We start from the raw sequence: 15,850 nt of genomic DNA, 5'->3' as shown, positions 1-15,850 counted from the left end.
GAATATGGTACCTGCGACTGAGTCAGCAATGTATTTAATCAAAGACATGGCTCTCGCAGTAGCTGATGTATAAAGAAAGCTCTGAAGGGTTATTAAGATTAGATGAGTTCGTGAGTCACAGTAAATGTAACAAAGAACTCCGGGCATGTCTCTCTCTGCATGTCTCTCACTGTATTTAAGCGGGGAGTAAAAAGAGCCGGGCCTAGTATGGAATCACTGACCATGCCTGCCCGCCAGTTGACTGATTGTGTAGATGGCCCTTCACAGCTGTAACGTGGGGATTCTCATAGGTCTAATCATGACGGATGTGACTATTTAGCATCCTGTCTTTGATGGGACAGGCTTCATCCGTGAAAAGTAACCAATATTCTGCAAAATGTTCATTCCCCGCACAACTGATCGAGTGCTGATTGTAGGTGCCTCATTCAATGGACCAAGTATTGTATCTCCTTTGTCGCGAGCCCATACAGTTCGTTGGTACCAATTGCCCTGTTTCACTTAATCGTTGGAACAGTCTTAAAATCATGGTGTGAGCCTGGTCTTTCGTCCTGTACAAACTTTGCGCTATTCTGCTGCCTCCATCTACTTGCCCATACACAAAAATCACGTATGCACGTTCCGTCACCCACTGCAACTTTTGCTTGTGGCCGATCGACGTTAGTAATTTAATTTCTCAACACAGACTGCTACCTCCTGACATTGTACCAGGATTTCTTCTGTCAGTTCACAGAACGCCATCAGCATTGGTTTAGTCATTTTCCTAACCTCTACACCCAGCTGTATTGTAGTTGGAAATTGCCATAGCTGTTTTCGGAAAGAACAAGAGCTCCAAACCCTAATAGAAAGCACTGAAGCTCAAATAGTTGTAGGTACAGAAAGCTGGCTAAAGCCGGCAATAAGTTCGGCCGAAATTTTTTCAAACGGTCTAACACTGTTTAGAAAGGATAGGTTAAATACAGTTGGTGGTGGAGTATTTATTACTATCAGAAGTAGTTTGTCTTGTAGTGAAATTGAAGTAGATAGTTCCTGCGAAATAATATGGATAGAGGTTATACCTGACAAACGGACTAAACTATTAATTAGATCTTTTTACCGACTGCCCCCTCCCCCCCCCCCCCCCCCCAACCGACTCAGAAGATATAATTGCTGAACAGTTCAGAGAAAACTTGAGGCTCATTTCCAATAGGTAACCCACTCATAAAATTATAGTCAGTGGTCATTTAAATCTACCCTCGAGATGCTGGAAAAAGTATACGTTTAAGGCCAGCGGCAGCCATAAAACGTCATCCGAAATTGTATTGAATGCTCTGTTAGAAAATTATTTAGTTCATGAGCCCACTCGAAACGATAGTGGTTACGGAAGCATACTTGACCTCTTACCAACAAATAATCTTGGACAACTAGTGAGTATCGTGACGAATACAGGAATTTGCGACCACAAGGCAGTTGCTGCTAGGCTGAATACCGTAACACCTACAACCATCAAAAAGAAACGCAAAGTACATCTTGCTCTTAATGCCTTTTTAAGAGACAGTTTTCACTCCTTCTGATCTGATCACAAGGTTGTAGAACAATCGCTAGAAACTGTCACATCCATAAACCATAAACAGAGCGATTTAAAGCGGAACAAAGACGTAAAATTAATCTCAGGTTAGGCAGGTGCCAGACTGAGATAGACTGTGCAATAGGACTATTTGCATTTTCTCAATCCTGAACGAGAGCGAACAACTGCAACTTCCCTGGTCTATTGGTAACTGATAAATCGTGCAAAATTGATAGTTAAGATCAATTTGTTGCTATCTGAGCACCAGAGGGCAATTACACAACCTTTAATTAGTATACGACTTGAGGTTCGGTTGTGCACTGTTGGTTGAACCATCGATTATTCGTATGGCCTGCCCAACGGGAAATCAGTGATTATTTTACAAAAGCACATAAGTATTATTAAATAAAGTAATAAAATAGGTAAGAAAAGAATGAGTCATCAGGATAATGGTATATCTAACAACTGGGTTAAGACTGAATATCGATTTATTGAGATCAAACACAAATTCCTTCAAATTTTTCACTTATGTAGACTATTAATTAAGTACCTAAAGCTACAGGACATCAGTTAAGTCACCTAGTAAATTAAGCAATGAAACCAATGAAAGTAAGGTCATGGCATTGTGCCCAGTACCCAGATTAGTCAAACTGAATTAAATTATTACGGTTATATGAGTGCATTCGGGACTATATATGTATAATAAACAATTTAACTAGGCAAACTTCAGTTATCTGACAGCTATTATAGCGCTCTCTCTTCAAATACCTGTGAACTATCACTTTAACCTGTACGTCTCACAGGTCACTCACACTTTACCAATGACCTTAACAAAGCAGACATGAACGCCAAAGGACAACGAACCATGCTTTAGTCACCTGTCACGTGACCAAGCAATACAGTCAAGTGAACAACTAGGCGTTCGAACACCATTCTAATGTGTCCGTACTTTCCAATGGTTCTATATTTCAAGTGTATATAATACTCTTGTTTATACAATTTTCAAGTGGATATTGCTTTGTTAAACTTTAAACACTGTGGAAAAATTAACTGTGATTTATATGTTACTTATCGCGAAACAGAAGAGCTAGTCTCACGACTTTATTCAGTTTGCCACTGCCATATTATGCCACTGGAAAGTCTTTTTTATAGACCCTGAATTATTAGAATTCTTGTTAAACGAAGGTAAAAAAAAATTGGAATGATAGGATAAATAATTCATGCTGATACTGACCTATCGTGTATCTGTGGAGAACTCTTCGTCTTGGCACTACAGTAATAAATATTAAATATATCATTTACAACAGATCGTGTTCAATATTAAGACAAGTAATGTGATTTTGTATCTGATTTCAACATCTATTCACTGGTTTGTCGTACAACAATTTTACACGCAAATGGTAATAACTATGAGAATTTGGTATTTGAATGTGGTAATATATTTACTGAATTCTTCTCTTTGTTGTGATTTAACCGTTCATTTAGTTTTAGCATAGTCAGACTGTGATCATATTGCTCGGCGTCTGCAAGCTTGCAGCATTATAATTGTATCTAACCCACACGGCAATTCCAAGCTTCAGCGGCTGGCTGGACAGTGTCACCCCACTCTTCTCGTGACTCACAGCAGCGACTCAGTGCTCCTTCAAGTGCTCGCTCACCCACCCGAGACAGACACCTTAACAGACACCTTACGGAAACTTGAGAGGTACACGTTTCCCAATCAAACCAGCGGAAGTACCACACGTGATGTTACAAATGAAAGAACCATCAGGGAATAGCACACTCACAAAGGAGACAGCTAGTAGTACCGTCATTCTACCTGTACTTAAATACTCGTAGTTAGTCGGGGATTCATACCAGATAAGATCAGTAGAGAAAATAAGAAAAATCAAAGAAGAGAAGTGCATTTCTGGTTCACTTAGTAGGCGCGTAAGTCATCGAGATACTCAGGTAACTCCATAAGAGATGGGAAACAAGACAGACTTTTTGCATCAAAAAGTGATCTTCTGTTAAAATTACGAGAGTGTTCTTACCTAGCTTGGGAGTATACCACGAATATCAAAGTAGGGATATTGGAACTCACGTGGAGGCTATCCAACAATCGTGCTTGTCGCGGACCATTCGCAAAAGTAAGCCATGGCAATTGTACACAAACAACCGTTCACTGTACACCATATGTCGCCTTTCGGATCACATATGAAGACTAGAAGACTTAAAATATTTCTCTAAATTGGTAATATGGAGTTACTGTCGTGTCTGATCCTTCTTTCTCTGCAGGAGGTTTATTGTGGTGTCTCGTGTGGTGTTTCAGGGCGAGAATTTGACACTGGCGATATATGATGCGGTGACGTCACTACACGAATGCTCCACGTCCATCAAACGATCGCTGCTGCTGCTCATGCTGAGATCTCAGCGGCCGCTTTGCATCACTGCCGCCGGATTCTTCCCTCTCTCCAGGGAGTCCTTCGTGTCGGTGAGTAAGTTTCCCTTGTCTGTGCAACCACAAATATCCCTCTACACTTCTTATTGTTATAAAACGAGTTGCGTGTTAGACAGGAGAGAAAATAAAATGATACGCTCAGAAATGCCTTGGGGTGGTTGTAGTGTGGCAACAGACAGAAATTCCGTGCAGTGACTATGATTCTTGCACAGTCTCACAGTTAAGCAGATCTGATCACAGAGTACGGAAGTTGAACCATTTCTAGGTGAATAATAACGTAAAGATATCGTGATCTAATATGGCATTTTAGACTCCATCTTTCAAAGTAAACATCCCTTTTGTGCAACTGAGACGGGTGTTCGTGTATGTCGATTTTCGTGTAGGATACCTGTGCTAGAATACTGCAATCGGAAACTTATCCTCGGTTCTCAGATTGGCTAACAGTAGGCTAAGTGCAAATATCTGTTTACGCTCTATCTTTTTTTTTTCTTTACTTCCTGAACCATTCTTGAAAATAACCACAGGTGCCTCACGTCACACGTCACTGCTGAGCGAATAAAATTGACACCGCGTGAGCGTTTTACCATTTATCCAACCAAAAATATAATAATGAGTCGTACGTGCGTGGAAGAATTAATGAATAAAGATGATTTTTGTCCTCGGAGAGAGATGACGATTATATGAAGAACTCACTCTGATTGATGAACGAGTGTGAGCCCACTTCATATCCTGCCATTTACCATGATGCGAGCCGTAAGGCATTCAACTACCAAGCTTAAAGAAAATCGTCTTCATTAAAGAGTACTTCGAAGAAGCTATGATCACACCCGTATGATTCTTCTCGCATGCCACTGTAAGTGTTAGCGCAGAGGTGATCAACCGGGCGCCCGTTTAACTTAGCCTTGTGAAGCCGGGCATGGGACCCACGAAAATGACAGGCCGTGGAACGTACTTCACAGCACGTGACACTGCAGGCCTTACGAGTTCCAGCAGCCGTCTCGGGCGGGGGTCGAGTAACTGTCTCAGACGAATTTAATAACCTTTGATTGTGCAAATGTATGCAAGTTTTCGTTAGCACCCGAGAAAATTAAATGTTTTGTGGGTATGTTTTCATTTAAATATTGATTTCCTGTATGCTCTGCACAGAGATGAGCGCTCGCAAAATATGGTGGACAGTCCGACTTGTGTGACGTCTCAACTCGTTGCTGGACCCGTGTATCTTGCTGGCCCCGAGCTGGGCAGACGTGACGGAGCTGCCCGCAGTTACGTGTGTGTGTGTGTGTGTGTGTGTGTGTGTGTGTGTGTCTGTGTGTGTGCCGTTCTAGATTATACTATGTCAAATACATTCTATACATAAAATACAGTCCTGCGGTGATAAGGATTCATTGGTGGCAGGTTAAATGTACCGTAATACTATTTTATTACTTACATTATACACCGAAGAGCCAAACAAACTAGTATAGACATTAGTATTCAAATACAGAGATATGTAAACAGGAAAAATACGGCGATGCGTTCGGCAACGCCTACATAAGACAACAAGTATCTGGCGCAGTTCTGATGCTGCTACAGCGACAGGTTATCAAACTTTAAGTAATTTTAAACTTCGCGTTATAGTCGATTCACGAGCGATGGGACACAGCGTCTCCGAGGTAGCGGTGAAGTGGGGATTTTCCCGAACGTTCATTTCACGCGTGCACTGTGAATATCACGAATCCGGTAAAACATCAAATTTCCTTTGCTGCGGACGGAAAAAGATCCTGAAAGAATGGGACCAACGACAACTGAAGAGAATCGTTCAGCGTGACGGAAGTGCAACTCTTCCGCAAATGCTGTAGATTTCAATAATGGGCCATCAACAAGTATCATTCAACGAAACATCATCAATATAGGCTTTCGGAGCCGAAGGTCCACTAGTATACCCTTGATGACTGCACGACACAAAGCTTTACGCCGCCCCTGGGCCCGTCAACATCGACATTGTACTGTTGATGACTGGAAACATGTTGCCTGGTCGGACAAGTCCCGTTTCAAATTGTATCGAGCAGATGGACGTGTGCGGGTAATGAGACAACCTCATGAAACCATGGACCCTGCATGTCAGCATCGGACTGTTCAAACTGGTGGAGGCTACGTAATGGCTCAAATAGCTCTGAGCACTATGCGACTTAACTTCTGAGGTCATCAGTCGCCTAGAACTTAGAACTAATTAAACCTAACTAACCTAAGGACATGACACACATCCATGCCCGAGGCAGGATTCGAACCTGCGACCGTAGCGGCCGGCCGGTTCCAGACTGTAGCGCCCAGAACCGCACGGCCACACCGGCCGGCTGGCTACGTAATGGTGTGGGGCGTGAGCAGTTGGAGTGATATGGGACCCCGATACGTGGAGATAATAGTCTGAGCGTTGACACGTACGTAAGCAACCTGTCTGATCACCTGCATCCATTCATGTCCATTGTGCAGTCCGACGGTAAGTGCAGCAGGACAATGCGACACCCCACACGTCCAAAACAGGTAGAGAGTGGCTTCAGAACACTCTTCTGTGCTTAAACACTTCCTCTGGCCACCAAACTCTCCACACGTTAACATTATAGAACATACCTGGGATGCCATGCAATGTGCTGTTCAGATGGGATCTCCACCCTCTCGTACTCTTACTGATTTATGGACAGCCCTGCAGGATTCGTAGTGTCAGTTCCATCCAGCACAACTTCAGACATTAGTAGAGTGTGTGTCACGTATTGGTGCGGCACCTCTGCGTGCTCACGGGGGTCTACACAATATTTGAGAGGTGTTCCAGTTTCTTTGGCTCTTCAGTGCATAACCACATTACATACAAAAACAAAAACATTTATGTATCTTATGATCTATATATCCTAAGTTTAAGAGATAAGTCAGAAAGAATCAATAAGCAAAGCAGTGGGATACGGAAGTAATAAGAAATAACTAGACACGGTTGAATTTCTGTAAGGCTATAGATACAGCAATAAGGAATAGCTCAGTAGACAGTACAGTTTAAGAGGAGTGGACTTCCTTAATAATAGCAATCACAGAAGTTGGAAAGAGAAACATAGGTACAAAGATGATACCTGCGAAGAAACAATGGATAAAAGAAGAAATACTTCAGCTGGTGAAAGAAAGAGGGAATACAGAACTACATGTCGCTGATGAATGAAATAAATAGTAAGTGCATAAAACTCAATGGATGCATGAAAAATGAGAAAAAATGGAAAAAGATATGATTGTCCGAATGACTGACTCAGCATACGGGATAGATAAAATGTCCTTGAGTGAAATTAAAAGCAAGGGTGGTATAATTAATACTAGAACACTAATTCCACTGTTAAATGCAGAGGAGAGAGCGGATAGATGGAAAGAGTACACTAAAGACAACTATGAGGGGAAAGATTTGTCTGATTTGATAGAGGAAAAAGCAGGAGTCGATTTAGAAGAGATAAGAGATCCCGTATCAGTATCAGAATTTAACAGAGCTTTGGAGTTCAAATAAGGCATTTCATGAGAATATCTGAAATTATTGAGGTAAGTGGCAACTAAACGGCTGTTCACATTGGTGTGTAGAATGCATGAGTCTGGCGACATACCATCTGACTTTCAGAAAATTACCATACACACAATTCCGAAGACTACAAGAACTGACAAGTGCCAAAATTATTGCACTATCAGCTCAAGTTGCTAACTATTATAATATACAGAAAATCTAAAATTGATAAAGTGTTAAATGACGATCAGGTTGGCTTTAGGATAGGTAAAGGCGCCGAGAGGCAATTGTGACGTCGAAGTTGATAATGTAAGCAAGATTAGAGAAAAATCAAGACACAATCGTAAGATTTATCATGTTGAAAAAAGCGTTAGAGAGTGTAAAATGGTGCAAGGTGTTCGAAATTCTGAAAAATATAGGGGCTTGGTATAGGGAGAGGCGGATAGTATACAATATGCACAAGAGCCAAGAGGGAATAATAAGAGAGGACGACCAAGAACCACTTTCGCCCCTGATGTTAAATCTGTACACCGAAGAGAAAGTGATGAAAATGAAAGAAACATTTTGGAGTGGGATTAAAATTCACGTTATCAATGATACGATTGGCTGATGACTTTGCTCTCCTGAATGAAAGTGAAGAAGAATTATATGATCTGCTGAATGGAATGAACATTCTAATGAGTACAGATCATGGATTGAGAGTAAATCGAAGGAAGACAAAAGTAATCAGAAGCAGCAGAGTTGAGAAGAGCGAGAAACTTAACAGCAGTATTGATGATCACGAAGTAGATGAAGTGAAGGAATTCTACTATTTTAGGCAGCAAAATAACTAATGATTGATGGAGGAAGGAGGACATCAAAAGCGGACTAGCGCTGATAAAAGGAGTATTCCTGGCCAACAGAAGTCTATTAGTAACAAACAGAGGCCTTAATTTGGGGAAGAAATTTCTGAGAATGTACGTTTGGAGCACAGAATTGTATGGTAGTGAACATGGACTGTGGGAAAAACGGAACTGAAGAAAATTGAAGCATTTGAGATGTAGTTGAAAATTAGGTGGACTGGGCAGGTAAGAAATGAGGAGGTTCTGCGTAGAATCAGACAGGAAAGGAATATATGGGAAACAGTGACAAGGAGAAGGGTAGGTTGATAGGACATCTGTGAAGATGTCAGGGAATGACTTCCGTGGTACTAGGGGGGCTGTAGAGGGCAAAAAATGTAGAGGGAGACCGAGATTGGAATACATCCAGCAAATAATAGAGGAAGCTGGTCGCATATGCTACGCCGAGATGAAGAGGTTGGCACAGAAGTCGTGCGGGGGGGGGGGGGGGGGGGGGAGGGGGGCATCAAACCAGCCACAAGACTGATGACTCAAAAAAAAATTATTCCCATGTTTCGCAACAAGCGACAAAATGTCCTGACAAGTACCACTTGTGATGTGCAAACGAAGAAAGGCCCTCGGATGCCTGTCATTTGTGATCTATATTTCCATTTGCCAAACTTTAAGGTTGAGAAAGGTTTCACTTAAGGAAGTAGGACCAAACACGAACATTGCAGCTCCCGCTTTCTTATGTCCATCCTGTGGAAGCCAAGAATGGACCTATTCACCTAAACTTCTCCTTTATGAAGCGGTCACGTTTCAGATCTATCAGATTTAATTATACCGCTGCCAACACAGTTCTGACCTCCACCGAGCATGGTAACGTGAAGATATCAAATTCAGGCTCAAGTGACCTAAGATCGTCGAATAGTTTTGCGAATGCTACACCAAAATTACTGAGAGGCTCAAAAAATGATGCAATAAGGTCATTATTAACATTAGCGGTACAGTCGGAAAATGCGTAAAATTACAATCCTAGAACTGCCTCTCTAAATCTGCAATTTTATTTGCATTGGGCGAATGTTAGTAATACAAGTAGCCGATATTTTCCCCACAATGAAGCATTGAGACTATTCAAGACACTCGTTCTATCGGTTACAAAGTCTACGTTAACAACCCACTGACGATCAGAAAGCTCAATATCCAACCTTCCCTTCAAATCGATAAACAGATCTACCTGATGAAGGAAAAGTAGGAAACGTTCAAGGATTTTACCTCTGCTCAGCCATATTACTTAACAAAAGTAACGTGTGTCATTGATGTCAGAGTCCAATGAATCTATAAATTCTCGAAGCTCTCTGTGATTCATTTGCTGCAGAAATTTACGGTCCTAACAACGACATTCGTAACCGTGTCATATTACGCAATCTTCCGCACAAAATGCCTCTTGATGGATTACACAATGAACTGGGTAAAACTGCTGTTCTGCGATCAGTTTTTAGACGTCCCACAAATCCCACGTTACAGCCAGAAATATTTGGGCAGCCATCAGTGGCGACAGAAACGAGTTTGGTCCAGGGAAGACTCAATTTCGTAGCAGCATATTGAACAGCACTAAATATATCTTCGCCGGTACGTATGTCTCTCGTGGGGACTAAATCCAAAAGTTCTTCTGTGATATTTAAATCTGTATCCATCCTTCGGATGAATATAGCCAATTGTGCTGTATCAGTAACGTCGGTACTTTCATCAAGGCACAGAGAATATGTAAAGAACTGGTGCTCTCTCACCGTTAACTGTCGTTCAACGTCTACACTACAGTCTTCTATACTGAGTGCAATTCTGTCTCTAGACAGACGAAGTGCATAAAATTGTACTGAACTTACAGGACGGATGGATTCAATAGCAATGTCGAGGCAGTCTTTCACAAATGGCCCAGTGGAGAATGATCGAAGTGTCAGAGCAACTAAATGGGTATTTCTAAAACCTGCCCTCATTGTACCTTCATTTGTAGCTTCAAATTCCTAGAAATAAAAGCGCCAGGCAGATCCAATTGTAATACAGTTTGAATGATATTTGATGTAGGATTAATTGAGATAACCGGGCTTATCTCATTGCCGAAGGATTCTTTTAACTTTGCAATTAATTGCAAATCCCTGGAATTGCAGTATCGCTCAGCGTCATACTTTTTTCCCATAACAGAATATCGACAAACTAAACATGTAACACGTTCTGCAGTAAACACAAAAATACACAGCAATTTCCATTGAGATTCTTAGTGTACGCAGTTTCCACTAAAACTTGGTCTCTTCTCAACTGAATCCATATTCATAACACCGGCGGTTACTGCAGCGAGTGAATAGCTTTCCTTACGCAGCGAAGACTGACAACACGCGAGTACCCTACTCGCTCGCGGCCCGTGCAATGATTCTAGAAGCAAATTTAAAATAGATCGCATATCATAATCATTTGAATTGTTGCCCATTATTCTTAAAGTTACCAAGAAAAATAATCGCTCTAGCGGTTCATTTGGGTCATACCAGTGAGTACAGTTGATATCTGCTGGTGGTTTTGTGATCAGCATTTTGCAATCATGCATTCATTTTCTTTACTCTAATCATCAACTTTTTCTTCTACATCATAATCTCATCTGCTTCCTCATCATGATCACCTTCTTCTTCGTCAGCCTCCAGTTTCTTAACTTTCTGCTTTCATAAATACATTGTTTTCATTGACATTAAATTCTTTCTCTATGTTGTCTTGATCTGTCTTCTTCTTCCTGAATAGTTCTGATTCTTGAATGAGGAGCTGAAATTCATGATTTATGATTCAGATCTTCTTCTCAGACCAAACCGAGCATTATTCCTTGTATCCAACATTAGGCACAGCTCTATTAGTGCCTTAAATTGCGTTCTCTCCCATGCCAATCCCTCATTAATAATCCACCAGTTTTGCCTACTGCATATGAATAATGATGAGTAACGCCCATAATTTACGGTATGTTCGTTTGCACGTCATGTGTTAGTCAAATTACATGCTACTTTTAGTAATGACTGTGTCACATACCAATGCGTCACTTAAAAATGTTTGTTGTTTTGATAGTTCGTGTATACATTCATTGTAGTGTGCAACAAATTTGGCCTTCCAGTGATGCGCCAACAAACTGTTTTTTAATGATTTGATTTTAAAGTTACATTAGATGACGCGTTAGATTCGTGTAAATAAGATTGCGCAGAATGCTTATTTACTAGTTGTAAAGGTCATGGAAACAAGTAAATAGCATAACGCTATTGACTTAAGCGGCAGAAAACTGCAGTAAATGTTAAACTAGGAATATTGAAAGAAACAGCTATCTTCACAATCAGAAGGAAGTTTGGATAACACTGGACTTAACGGTACATACAAACCATGTACAGTACATAAGCTGCTGCTGTTGTTCTCCTCTCAGTCAAGAGACTGGAGGTTTAGTAGCAACTGCGAGTGTGGCTGATAGTAACAGGATAGGCAGAAGACGGCAAACAACTCGTTTGTTTTGGTGTGCTGGCTGTAGTTTGGTTCAGCACCGCGAACTGCGACCACACTGGTTCGACGAATTGGTGGCCGCTGGAAACCTAGGAAGCCCGCCCGGACTTATTGGTATCGCCACCTCTATAAAGAAACCCGCCTTCCCCCAAATGGCCTCGTTTTCTTGTGTCTTCGTAGTGAACCTGATCTTCTTCATCTTACTTGCGTCTTTTTTATTCTGGTATACCTTCCCACTTCTGTTTCCTGCAGTTTCTTCTTTTTCAGACGATTTTCATTAATTAATAATTGGAGCTGACAATGGACCTCCTGCTAATGGTCTCAGGTATCAGTAGTGGCGACGTTCTGTCACACTAGAAGCCACGTTGCAGTGATACGACCCTTCTGCTGTGAGACAGTAGCGTGGTGACTATGTGCCATCGGACGTGACATCGTATCATCGTTTCACTATAGATAGTGCCACCACACGTAGGATCGCACTTCATTAACTACTGAAGGTTTTAAATGTCTCGACACACGTTCTTTGTCGCCTTTCCGCCGTTAAACTGCTGGAACAACGTCCCTTCCATTCTGCGAAAACAGATATTAAAATTTCCAACTGGAATGTTGTGTATTAGTGGAACAACTGATTGCGTTGCCATGTCGGGCAGTCACTATCTATTACAGCGTTGTCGCAGAGGGCAACGAGCTTTAACCAGCCAAACAGTTAATTTCTGTATACCGTGAAGTGATGTTTTAAAGTTCGTGTCTACTACGATCACTTGTGGAACTGTTAATTCCTATACATTTTGCAGATATGCCTTCAGAACCACAGAAAAATTTAGTGTTACATTCAAGTAGTAGTAATATTTAGTGAACAAATATAAACACAGAGTATCACTGAATTATCGTAATAGCCTTTTAGTTTTAAATCAGTATAATCAAATTGTAAAAGTCTGTCATCAGTATATAATTATGAATAATATCCACGTTAGGAAAATACCAAACAAATCACTGCACCAACAAGTTTATGTTCTCTTCAACATATCAAACATAGTTGTTTCACACAGCAACGTCCATACTATTGTCACCTAATGAAACTTTAATTATAACGTATGCTAAAGGCAGTCATGGATAAATCATAACTTAACACACTGATCATTCAGAAACAGTTGCAGCAACCTGTGTAAAATGATACAGTACACAGTTAAAAATTTCATCGGGCAAAGCACAAATGCAACAGAATTTGTTAATGAAGCTACAATATTTTATATAAATATTTGTGTGTGTATGTTTATTATGTAATTCTGATATGTAACCGATTACTTTTGAACGTGGTGACTGAAGAAACTTGAGGGAGTAGAGTGGAAATTTTGAATATGTCGTACTTTGGCAACAAATAAAAACTATGTATACTGCAATGTCATTGACTGTTTTATTAAAATGACATATTTTCGAACCCAGCCATCTTGCTATTGGAGATTTGTGATTGCCTGAAAAATTTTTCCCACATCTACTTTCTTCTATGTTTTCAATTTTCCGGTAACATAACGCCAGTAGAGAAATAGCGTGGCTTGTGTTGTCATGATGATGAAAAGGGGGGAGAATTCGGACGTCATTAATGTAAACAGAATGGTCCACAATGCATACTGTAAACAATGTGGGCTAGAGTCGGCTACTATTGCTAGAGGTGCTAAACAATTATGTTGACATATCAGCTGTCCAAGTAGTATAGAGTTACAGACCAGCAACAAGCTATGAGCCACGTAATATTTATAAATTTGTATAGTTTCTAAAATTTGTGGCACACTGAATCAGCGCTGCCATCAGACGAAAGACAAGGATACATGGTAGTAATTTAATGTTTATTTGCGCTTGTATTATGTGAAGCAATAAAATACAAAAAATGTAATACGATGAAATGTGATTTATTTAGTTGTATTTATTTATTTATTAAGCTGATTACAAGCCACATTTTCTTTTTCAGATCTTAAATATCTCTTACTCATTCTTCACCATTCTTCGAAATTTCAAGGGTGAATGAAGAAGGATCGACTTCGCTGCTATACTCGCTGCTGTTTTATTGTGATTTAACATATTTGTCTAAAAGAATACAGTTGTGCATAGCTTGAAACAGGAGTACTTTATTCCTCTGGGAAAATAACTACAACTGCATAATGTTTTAGATTTTAATTTTAGTGTAGCATGTCAGATAATCTACCAAAAATACTACTTTAGGCCTAATGCAAGAATTTTCAGATAGATTAATACATTATGACTGTGTTTGGCCATGATAATTTATTTGAAGACCTTCACTAAATTATACTGAACTCCACATTACAGGATAACACATTACCCATAAGCAACAATTTGGGAGTGCTATTAGCACCATGCTGCAACTAAAGTATGTGCTGGTGCCAATATCCCTACACAATTTGCATTAGCAATAAGTTTATTAATTGGCTACTGATATAAATTGTCACAAATTTGCAATTTTTTTTTCAGAAATTGGTAAAATAGAATAACTACGTAACGCAGTATTAAGTAAGTTAAGCGATATTTAATTCTGTAATTTTCACCCTAAATCTAGTATTTTTGCGTTGCAGCGTTAACAATAGTGATGTTTCAACTGATAAGGTGTATATACTCAACTCTCTATCACAAATAAAGATTAGCTGATGGCAGAGTGTCTGTTACCAACATCATTTTCACCCTATTATTGAATCCCTTCTACAGATCTGAAGTATATTCTCATTGAAGAACCTGTACAAGAAGGTTACTTTACTAAGAACTCGTGATGTGAACCATTAGTTTCAATTTAATCCTTTCCCTACAATGAGTTTTTAGTGTGACTGGATACATCTGAGGTTATATAGACCTCCAGTAATTTACACCGGATATATTGGGACTATTTCAGTTAACTAACAGAACAACGTACATTACCATTGGTCAGTGTAGCGGTAATGATCCTATTTGCATAAATATAAACTGTCAAAAAACGAAAAGAAATTTAGCTTGGGGTCATATTGACACTAGTGGTTATCAGGGGAAAATAACCACGGAGAATTTTTAATGTACTGTGAATATAAAACCAAACAAATGATTATTGCGTGCAACTGACTCAGAGAGAGAAGGTGGTTCATTTTTTTTCAATGTGCTCATGAAGTCATGTTAACCGCAGTGGTACTCTGCGGATTTACGAGAATTACTGGAACGAACCAATGTTGATTCCAATTTCCAAAATAAATGTTCAGATTATTAGACAATTTGTACCCATAACGCAACTACCTTGATCGACAAATTTGTAGGGAAGAAATACGGATGAGGTACTCACCGACTTGCAGTGCAAAAAGCATTATGATTCAGTGACTGGTAATGTATGTTCTCGAGTGCTGAAGGAGTCGCATAGACCGGCTGCAAAATGACAGTATTGACGTGAGAGCTTTACTGGTACGAGATAAGTATTCAATGTGCCAGTGTTAATACACGATCTGAGATTCGAAATCACTAAGGCTATGATGAGCGTAGATCAGACGAGCTCGCTCACTGCTCAGAAGTCTAACCAAACATTTCTGGCGCTGGCAGCCTCGTGTGTTTTTGGTAGCTCTGTAGTAGACCCCACTTAGAGATGCGATTTCCTGTTACTTCATTAGTCCAGCCTGGGGTGGCACTTAGAGATAGTTGTGCACCAAGGAAGTCACATAATGGCTTGTGCTCTACCCAGTCCAGCAATCGCACGACAGGCACTGTTTCGCAAACGAACAAGAACAGGAACCTCAGAAGTACTACAACTTCTTCAACATTTTATTTACCCCATTGAGCAGAACTTTATCATACAAATACACATTAGGTGTCCGAGACTAATTTTCATCATCCGAGAGTAATTTTCACTCTGCAGCGTAGTATTTGCTGGGATAAAATTTTCTGGTAGATGAAAACTGTTTCCCGGATTGCAACATGAAACTGGGAATTTCGTCTTTCATGGAGCTGTCTTCTACCGACTGAGATATCCATGAAGGAGCCGCGACCCACCTATAAACAGT

The 15,850-nt window shown here is 40.3% G+C and overlaps 1 protein-coding gene across 1 annotated transcript in view; it reads left to right on the top strand.

The window, feature by feature from the left end:
- Positions 1 to 13,917, top strand: part of LOC124620130 — a 52,796-nt gene extending 38,879 nt beyond the window's left edge. Inside the window, exons 5-6 of the mRNA XM_047146801.1 lie at positions 3,855 to 4,016; positions 13,795 to 13,917. Of these exons, the coding sequence (XP_047002757.1) occupies positions 3,855 to 4,016; positions 13,795 to 13,851 (219 nt within the window). The 3' untranslated portion in view covers positions 13,852 to 13,917. The remainder of the gene's footprint in view (positions 1 to 3,854; positions 4,017 to 13,794) is intronic.
- Positions 13,918 to 15,850: the final 1,933 nt, after the last annotated feature.

This window comes from Schistocerca americana, chromosome 6, assembly GCF_021461395.2.
Source record: "Schistocerca americana isolate TAMUIC-IGC-003095 chromosome 6, iqSchAmer2.1, whole genome shotgun sequence".
NCBI classification, from domain to species: Eukaryota; Metazoa; Arthropoda; class Insecta; order Orthoptera; family Acrididae; genus Schistocerca; species Schistocerca americana.
This window is presented reverse-complemented; position numbering and strand designations above follow the sequence as displayed.